This window comes from Panthera onca, chromosome E3 (assembly GCF_046562875.1).
Source record: "Panthera onca isolate mPanOnc1 chromosome E3, mPanOnc1 haplotype 2, whole genome shotgun sequence".
Lineage (NCBI taxonomy): Eukaryota > Metazoa > Chordata > Mammalia > Carnivora > Felidae > Panthera > Panthera onca.
The window spans coordinates 26,935,635-26,945,911 of NC_138354.1; the positions used below are offsets into that span (position 1 = coordinate 26,935,635).

A 10,277-nucleotide genomic window follows, 5' to 3' on the forward strand; every position below is an offset into this window, starting at 1 on the left:
TGTTACGCTTGATAAGTCACTAAACCTCTGTGAGCCTCACTTTCCCATCTCTAAAATGGGCATAATAATAGTGATTCTTAAAGAGGGTCGTTGAGCGGGTTCATTAAGATCCTGCTGGTGAAGCCCTGAGCCCAATGCCTGACATAAATCCAGTGAACTTTGTCGATTAATATTACTGATTATTCACAAAATCACTGGCTCTTTGGTAAAGTAAATCATTACTGGGCAGAGAGAAGAGCACCAGGTTAGACACATGCACTTGAACCCTGGCTCTACTGCTTCTAAGTAGTCTGTGTCCTTTCTGCGCCTCCATTTCCTCACCTGGAAAATGGGGATAAGAATGGCACATACCTTATAGGGTTGTGACATGAAGGAAATGTGGTTAATGATGTAAAATGCTGGTGCGCCTGGGTGGCTCAGTCGGTTAAGTGTCTGACTTCAGCTCAGGTTGTGATCTCACAGTTCGTGAGTTTGAGGCCCGTGTCATCGGGCTCTGTGCTGACAGCTCAGAGCCCGGAGCCTGCTGCGGATTCTGTATCTCCCACTCTCTGCCCCTTCCTCCCTCCCTCCCTCCCTCCCTCCCTCCCTCTCTCTCTCTATCTCTATCTCTCTCTCTCTCTCAAAAATAAACATTAAAAAAATTTTTTAATGTAAAATGCATTTTTATTTTATTTTTTTTAATTTTTTTAAATTTTTTTAATGTTTTTTTTTTTTTTTAATTTTTTTTTTCAACGTTTTTTATTTATTTTTGGGACAGAGAGAGACAGAGCATGAACGGGGGAGGGGCAGAGAGAGAGGGAGACACAGAATCGGAAACAGGCTCCAGGCTCCGAGCCATCAGCCCAGAGCCTGACGCGGGGCTCGAACTCACGGACCGCGAGATCGTGACCTGGCTGAAGTCAGACGCTTAACCGACTGCGCCACCCAGCCGCCCCAATTTTTTTAATGTTTATTTATTTTTGAGAGACAGAGAGCGAGAGAGTGAGAGAGAGCATGTGTGGAGGAGGGGCAGAGAGAGAGAGGGAGACACAGAATCTGAAGCAGGCTCCAGGCTCTGAGCTGTCAGCACAGAGCCCTACGTGGGGATCAAACTCGTGACCACAAGATCATGACCTGAGCTGTAGTCAGACGCTTAACCAACTGAGCCCCCCAGGCACCCCTAAAATGCATTTTTAAATGTAAAATGCCAGCAGAGGACCTGGCCCTTAGTAAAGGCTCAGTAAATGACAGGTGTTATATGTCAGGGTGACAAGAGTCATTGCTGCATAGTGATTGATTTTGCGTGTTAAAGTAATTCTAATCACAAATGTACATTGAGGGCTTACTGTGTGGTGGCCATTGTTCTAATCACAGTCTTACAGTCTGTCTTCGTTATTCATAGATCTCAAGGTGTTTTTTTTTTGTATTGTGAATATGCCTACTTGCTAAAATATTTTACAACCCCCAAAATCAGTTTCAAACCATCAGTTTCATGGTCATTTGTGGACTTGCACAGGGTAGCAAAAAATTTGAGTCACCCAAAGGGCATTGTCTTAGTCTGTTTGGTCTGCTATAACAAAATATCATAGACTAGGTGGCTTATAACAACAGAAATTTATTTCTTACAGTTCTGAAGACTGGGAGTCCAAGATCAGCATGATTAGGGGAGAGCCCTTTTCTGGCTTACAGACTTCTGGTGTCCTCACATAGCAGAAGGGCTGAGCTAGCTCTCTAGGGTCCCTTTTATCAGGGCGCTAATGCCATTTGTGAGGGACCTAATCACCTCCCGGAGGCCCCACCTTCTCATGCCATCACCTTGGGATTAGGATTTCAGCGTACGGATTTTGCGGGCACACATTCAGACCATAGCATGCATGTAAACAGCTGAGGTCAAACAAGGCAATAAGCCTGCTATCTTCTTTCTGCTTTCGTACTACAAATGTCTTTGGTGACCTATTTAGTGCCATGTTTCTTGCATTTTGTGCTTTTGGTGGCTCATTTCCCAGTATAAAACCGTCCCAAGCATAGTGCTGAAGTGCTTCTCATGTTCCTAAGTGCAAAGAGGCTGAGATATGCCTTACAAAGAAAATCTGTATGTTAGATAAGCTTCATTCAGGCATGGGTTATGGTACTGTTGACACCGAGTTCAGAGTTAAGGAATCAACAATAATGGTAACTAAATTATCTTTAAACAGAAGCAAGATTACGTATTGATAGCTGATTTGCTCAATGAATAAGAAACATAAGACAAGGTATTGATCAGTTGACAAAAATGTTGTGACCAGTGACTCAAGGAACCTCCCCTTGTATTTCCCCTAGGGCCATTGGTTCAGAATTCACTAATCAGGTGTTCCTAGAAGCTTTATAGAATAGAACTACCACAAATAACTAGAATTGATTGTAGCTGGTATGTATTAACTGTAATGAATGAAATCACCGCAATTTACCCCATGATAGAGATATTCTTACAGTAAAACCCCACCCAATGAAAGAAGTGAGCTTCAGAAATGTATTTGTTAAAGGCATGATACCTTTGATGAGATTAACAACATGGTTTGGGGGAGCTGTGCAGACAACCAGCCTGGAATTCTGAGGACCCCAGGATGCAGAGACTCCTGGCCCTGTGCATTTACTCCAGCTGTCATTTGGCTGACGCCATCTGGTGGCGGTTACCTGATCTGGCCATTCTTTTCCTGTGGCCATGGTATCTTCTAGAAGAGTTTCATTGATATCAGTGTCCAGTGGCCCTCATTTCCTCAGCCCTATCTGGGGAGATTGGACAGGAAACCACCTCCCCTTCATGGAATGGAATGAGTTGCCTACTCTTTTCCTGGGGGCTTGCGCTCCACTCCACTTGTCCCTCACCTCAAAGACAGTCATTTCACTCACCCCACTTTGAGATCTGGGACTACATGGAAGATAGGAGCTAATTGCCAGTTGCTTTTATTCAAAAATGTATTATCCTAGGCTTGTTGTCCCTGGGGTTTACTATATTATCTCCATTTTACAGATGAGGAAACTGAGACGAGGGGGGTTCCACAGTGATTATCCACATCCAGTGCATTCTATGCTGAGCTGACTTTCTGGACCATTTCCTTGTCTCTCCCTATCATATTCTATGTGCCAAGGGAACAGCAACAACTTTTAATATTAGCTTAAAAAGCAAGGCATGAATCAGTCTCTGCTACCACTGCCAACTCACAACCCCTCTGGGGCCGTTTCTGATTGCCTTCTGCTTAGGATGAATGAGTTTTGTCTTTCTTTTTCTTTTTCCTTTTCCTTTCCTTTTCTCTTCTTCCCTTTCCTTCCTTCCTTCCTTCCTTCCTTCCTTCCTTCCTTCCTTTCTTCCATTCATTTCTCCCTCCCTCTCTTTTTTTCCTTCCTTCTTTTCCTAACAACAGTAAAACTGTCCTGGGCAAAATGGATCAGGTGGTTTTTCTAGTGGCCTTCAAATGGTGCAAACTCCCTACTGACCTCTCCACCTTGTGTTGCAGCCTCATTATGTTTTATTTCATCGCCCTTGCCGGAGCACACAAGCGGGTGGTGGTCCAGCTCCGAGAGCAGCTGTCCCTGGTAAGGAAGAGCAGGTCCAGAGGGTCATGGCTGGGGACCTTTACCCAGGACATCTAACAGAAAGTGGCACTTTTCCCAGGGAGAGGGTGGAATGCTGTGGCCCCGCTCACCACCACTTCCCTAAACTCTGCGTTCAGGCCGGGCCTTCCCCAGATTCATTCATCCAGTCCTTCAACATGTGTATTGATCACTCCCTGCTCTTCACACTGTGCTGGGATACAGTGGTGATAAAGGGAGACAAGATTGCTAAATAGTTACAGAAAAAGTGATAAATTTCAATAGCAGTAACTGCCGTGAAGAGAACACAGACAAGATGAGTGGCCATCTGCTGTCGATGGTGGCCACTGAAGCCCACTTTGAGGAGGTGACATTGGAGCTGAGACTTGAATGCTGTGGGAGGTCTTGGGGATGACAGTAACAGGCAGAGGGGACAGTGAGGGCACCCCTGGGGCTGGAGGATGGTGGCTTATCAGCCGGGGTCACAGCACAGTCTGAAGGCTCTGTTGAGAAGATTGAGTTTAATTCTGAATGTGATGGGAAACCAGTGAAATGTGTTCAGTAGCAGTCTGGTGTACATTTCTTTTTAATGTTTGTTTATTTTTGAGAGAGAAAGAAAGAGAGAGAATATGAGCAGGGGTAGGGCAGAGAGAGAGGGAGACAGAATCCGAAGCAGGCTCCAGGCTCTGAGCTGTCAGCACAGAGCCTAACGCAGGGCTTGAACCCACAAACCGCAAGATCGTGACCTGAGCTGAAGTCAGATGCTTTACCAACTGAGCCACCCAGGCGCCTCCTGATGTACATTTTTACAAGACTGTTGGCCACTTTGTGGACAAGGGGCCATGGAGGGGCAAGAGTGCCAGAGGCAGACCAGTTTGGAGGCCATTACAACCATCCGGGGGTTAGGATCATTAACCGTGAGTCTGACAGGCAATTTATTAGGTTGAAATGATGATACATGTATCCAAAAATATTGAATGTGCTCTTGCACCCATCTCTGTCCTTAGGAAAGTCGTGACAAGCGTTATCTAATTCAGAAACTAACAGAAGCCCAGAGGGATATGAAGAACCGTCTAGACTGGCAGTGAGGATCCTACTGCGTGTTGCTCAGAAGCTGACCTGCTGAGCCTACAGAGTCCACCTGGGTTTGGAGCAGAGATTTTAAAATATATTTTTCTGGAGTTGAGGTTTTTCCTGAAAGTAGCTCCATATTATGCAGCTGCGGTGGCTGTAACCCACCCCTAATGTAACCCAGCCCCCCCATTTTAGTGTCTTAGAAGACCAGGTTCAAACCTGGTTTGCCTATAGACCAGCAGCTTGGTGATCCCCCACAAAACTAACTTACTTAGCCATTTAGGCTGATAGAACAAAATTTGAGGAGGAGAGCCCTTTTATATTTTTCAAAGTGCATTTGTGTTGTCTTTTATAGTTAATTGTGGGAGTCATCTGTTCATGAGACTGGGCTCGTTCTTTTGAACCAGGTTCTGGAGTTTTAGGCTGAAAAGTGTTCCTTAAGAAGTAGTAATCCTTTTTAAATGGTTCTGAGGCCTGATTTTTTTTTTTTTTCATGAAGAGAAATCCTTGAATTGAGATGTTTGAAACGGATGGTGGAAACATGGAGAGGGTGGCTATATAAGTCCAGTTACCTGGTAGTAATATGAGAGAGAAAAGCCATCCCTGCTGTGTGAATAAGGTTAAGTTTGGGGAGGAGGGGAATGCTGTGGATTGCGGGCCTTGATGTCTTAGTTCCTGGGTATTTTGCTGCCGCCTTATTACTCGGGGGTGGGGAGGTGCTCAGGGTTGGGGGGGAGCTGTCTCTAAGGTGCTGGGTATCCATAGGTCCTGAGTTCCCTTCTGGTCCTGAGTTCTGAGACTTAGCAGAGGGCCCTGGGTATCAAAATTAAGAGGCAAAGCTTGTCTTTCAAGTCTTCCAAATGCCATTTTCCTTCCTGCACTGAGGTCCCTGTTTCTCATGGACACTTCACATTTCAGAGCCAGGCTGGAAAGGGCAGTTGAGTATGTGCACGGAGCACAGGGGGCCATGGTTTATGTGTGTAAGTGTTTGAGGATCAGGGGTTGCAGCATCAGACCAGCCTGTGCAAGTGTCCCAGAGGACACTGAATGCTGGCATCTGCAATGCCATATGTTCAGGGCTATTGTTTCCTTGTGCCTAAAATTTTAAGTTTTATTTTACATGATAGGCAGAGTATTGCTTAAGATTTCCGTTACAGCAAAAACCACATGCAATAAATACCTCATCATAAACTTACATGGAATTGATAGCTCTGAACCTTTTAGTAAGCCTAAGTTATGGTTTCACGTAATCAGTTTGTGTCTTAATTATCTTCAGAATCTTTTTTAAAGTACTGAGTTTTGTAACAGACCATCGGAGCCTTTCTTCTGTTGTTTTCCTTCCTTTCACAGGCTCTAAACCTTTCCTCGGGAGTAACCTGGAGTTTAAAGCTGGGTACCTGTTTTGGAAAGCTGTGCTCTGCTAAGAGTATTCCCATCCCCACCCCCAACCCGCCATTAGTCAAAACGATGGACCCCTTGCTCTGAGGAGCAAAGTATGCTTTCCACAGTTTACACATTTCTATATATTTGTCCCTTTGCCAGATCATTTTCTTGCTGTTCCCCAAAGTTACCATTAACATGTGATACTTTTGTACCTGTGAGACAAATGAGCCTTTCTGGCTAATAACTAGTATCACAGAATTTTGAGTAACCAAAAGTTCACTCTATCCTCACTTGAAAAAAATTCTAATTGTTGGTATTTTTACCTACTGCACTTACTTATATGTTTTTGCTTTCACCATGCTTCTGAGAACAGTCAAGTTTGTGTGTGTGTGTGCGCATGTGTGTGTACAAATGTAAGTGTGTGAGATGGAAACTCCATTTTCTTTCCCTGTTATAAAATTGATACTGAAGTATGCTAATATATTCATTTTGGTTAAATGCTGCTGATTTGCATACCTCTTACTTGAATGTTTTTATATATTTTGATAACTTTAATAACTTCAAGTGATGTCTGTATAATTGTTGAAGTACAGGTCTAACAAATGTGCCTTAAAACTACTGATTAAACAGTGTCTTGAAGGTTTTAAAATGTGTTTGCGTATATTTGAATTCCTGGACGTTTCTTGTCAGCAATGAAGTGATTGTGGAAAACTAATAGTTTGTAAAGTTGTTCTTTGCCTTTTCCTAGAATCACAGAAGTGTTGTTTTTGTTTTTTTTTTAAGTTTATTTATTTTGAGAGAGAGTGTGCACAAGGAAGGGGCAGAGAGAGAATCCCAATCAGGCTCCATGTTCAGCACAGAGCCCAGTGGGGCTCAATTCCCCCAACCATGAGGTCATGACCTGAGCTGAAGTCAACTGACTGAGCCACCCAGGCGCCCCAAATGACAGAGGGTTTAATGCAGTCATCAGATGAGTGCTTTTAAGACTCCTTGGCTCTACCGAAGCCAGGAAGGAGTATAGGTATGTGTTTTAAACTAAAAACACATAAAATTATTTCAAGCACTCCTCTCCCAATCCTCCACCCCCCAGAGGGAACCACTGCTAATGATGTTTATTTTCTTTTCCCAGAAAATTATAATACATATTCAAATAGATATATATGTGTGGTTAAATGCATGAAAAATGTATATTTCTGAGCTTCTCCCTTTTTCCTCCTTAATAACATCTTGAAGATCTTTCCATATAAATAGCCACATAGCATCCCATTGTATCTTTTTAATAGCTACATAGCATCCCATTGTATCATTGTGTACTTCCATAAGGATATGTTCCTTGCTAGGTACTTTATTTTCAACTCACCAACACTGCCCTCCACCCTCTCCTGTTACAAACATGGGGAGTTTTAAAAGTCCCTCCAATCATGTCTCTATTGTCTCTATTTCCCTGTTCTGCTCCATTCTCCTAAAGAAGGTTCTTGTTACTATTATTTTTTTTTTTGCCTACAAAACAGGGCTTTATTGGAATTTAAAATTCTTAATTAAAATTTTTTTTAACATTTATTTATTTTTGAGAGACAGAGACAGAGCACAAGGAGGGGAGGGGCAGAGAGAGAGGGAGACACAGAATCTGAACCAGGATCCAGGCTCTGAGCTGTTAGCACAGAGCCCGATGTGGGGCTTGATCACGAACCCTGAGATCATGACCTTGAGCTGAAGTCAGATGCTTAACCGACTGAGTCACCCGGGTGCCCCTAAAATTCATAAATTTTTAAATCAAAGGAATAAAATTTAAAACAAAACATATATTTTTTTTAATTTTCTATTATTTTCTATTCTTAGATTTTATTTCCAATTTTAATATAAATTCTAGTTAGTTAACATATAGTATAATACTGGTTTCAGGAGTAGAATTTAGTGATTCATCACTTACTTATAATATGCAGTGCTCAATGCAGCAAGTGCCCTCCTTAATGCCCATCACCTATTTTAGTCCATCCCACCCCCCACCTCCATTCTAGCAACCCTCAGTTTGCTGTCTTTAGTTAAAAGTCTCTTATGGTTTGCTTCTCTCCCTTCTCACCTCCCCTGTGTTCATCTGTTTTGTTTCTTAAATTCCACATATGAGTGAAATCATACGGTATTTGTCTTTCTCTGAATGACTTATTTTGCTTAGCATAATACACTCTGGCTCCATCCATATAGGTGCAAATGGCAAGATCTCATTCTTTTTGATGGCTGAGTAATATTCCATTATATATATGTCCATTATATATAATATCCATTATATATACACATATATACATGTATACACATATACATATACACACACGATCTTTTTTAAAAAAAATTTTTTTTAAGATTTTTTTTTTTTTTTTTTTTTTTTAATTTTTTTTTTTTTCAACGTTTATTTATTTTTGGGACAGAGAGAGACAGAGCATGAACGGGGGAGGGACAGAGAGAGGGAGACACAGAATCTGAAACAGGCTCCAGGCTCTGAGCTGTCAGCACAGAGCCCGACGCAGGGCTCGAACTCACAGACCGCGAGATCATGACCTGAGCTGAAGTCGGCCACTTAACCAACTGAGCCACCCAGGCGCCCCTCAAAAAAATTTTTAAGGTTTATTTATTTTTGAGAGAGAGCGTGAAGAGGAGAGGGGCAGAGAGAGGGGGAGACACAGAATCCGAAGCAGGCTCCAGACCCTGAGCAGTCAACACAGCCCGAAGTGGAGCTCGAACTCATGAACTGTGAGATCATCACCTGAGTTCAAGTCAGACGCTTAACTGACTGAGCCACCCAGGTGCCCCAACACATCACATCTTCTTTATCCATACATCAGTTGATGGACATTTGGGCACTTTCCATAATTTGGCTGTTGTTGATAATACTGCTATAAACATTGGGATGCATGTGCCCTTTCAAATCAGTATTTTTGTAGACTTTGGATAAATATCAAAGGCTATAAATCTGCTTAAATTGCTGGGTCGTAGGGTAGTCCGTTTTTTAACTTTTTGAGGAAACTCCACACTGTTTTCCAGAATGGCGGCACCAGTTTGCATGCCCACCAACAGTGCATCAGAGGGTTCCCCCAGAACATGTTCTTGTTCTTTCTCAAGGCAGCCTTGCATGTTCTTGCAATCACAGAATATTCTCATCCCAGCAAAGAGAAGAATCCAGCTGGGCAAGGGTTTTGTTTGCATTAATTCTTAAGTTGGCAATATCTGATAGCAGCTACTCAGGAGTAAGTAATGATGAAGAAGACAATCCATTTTGCCAGAGTGGAGCTGCAAGGTCTGATCCCTGGGAAGACAGGATTTCTGAATGTATCTTCTTTATATAGGGTATGGCTTTATTAGTAAATTCCATTTTCTGTATTTTCTCTCCAATGCATGGGATGCTTAGGGACCTGGAACGGCTTTGCTACTTGCTTCGTGTCTTCACCTTTCTGAGATAAAATTCCCTTTAAAATGGAAAATAATACATATGGTTACTTTTATTTTTGAGAATGGAGTTAGGGACTAATACACTTTTTCTTTCTGAAATTTTGTTTTCTCCTTATAAAAATACTTGTTATAGAAAATATTGAGAACACTGAAAGGTACAGAGAAAAAAATCACATATAAGCACCATTTATTGACATTCACTGCTAATCTTGCCTAATTCCTCTTAAGATAGAAAGCACAAAGGGAGGGAGGATGGGATGAAAAGAAAGAAAAAAAATGTTGGTATTCTTTTCACTTACCGTGTTATTTCATGTTATCAAAAGTTCTTTATAAACATTTCAATGGGCTACATAACATCATAAAGATGGGTCATAATTTCTAACATTCCTTTGCTGCTTAACATTTTGTTTTCAATTTTTCCTGACAATAACTTGGACTTCCATAAATTTTTGTCAATGTGGGATGGGATTACACTAAAGGTTTAGTAAGAATGTTTTAGGGCTTTTGAGAGACAAGTTTACACTCAGCTTTACATTAGAAGGTCACATCATCCTCACACTAATTGCTTGGGTTTAAAAAGCTATGGAATAGTTCGCCATAATTTATAATTACTGTACTGTGTTAGAAAAGTTTGAAACAACTGTATTAAATATTTTATTAAAATATAAATTATATTGGGGCGCCTGGGTGGCTCAGTCGGTTAAGCGGCTGACTTCAGCTCAGGTCATGATCTCGCGGTCCATGAGTTCGAGCCCCACGTAGGGCTCTGTGCTGACAGCTCAGAGCCTGGAGCCTGTTTCAGATTCTGTGTCTCCCTCTCTCTGAGTGTC

The 10,277-nt window shown here is 42.1% G+C and overlaps 1 protein-coding gene across 2 annotated transcripts in view; it reads left to right on the forward strand.

The window, feature by feature from the left end:
- Positions 1–6,663, forward strand: part of TMC7 (transmembrane channel like 7) — a 56,744-nt gene extending 50,081 nt beyond the window's left edge. Inside the window, exons 15-17 of one of the 2 annotated variants that reach the window (XR_013552993.2) lie at positions 3,474–3,552; positions 4,557–4,694; positions 5,974–6,663. Coding sequence is in view for 1 of the 2 variants with exons in the window: in XM_078440463.1 (XP_078296589.1) it covers positions 3,474–3,552; positions 4,557–4,637 (160 nt within the window). In the remaining variant the exon portion in view is untranslated. Of the gene's footprint in view, positions 1–3,473; positions 3,553–4,556; positions 4,736–5,973 lie in introns of those variants that run through there. The other variant, XM_078440463.1, reaches the window with a different exon arrangement.
- The last annotated feature ends 3,614 nt before the right edge of the window (positions 6,664–10,277 follow it).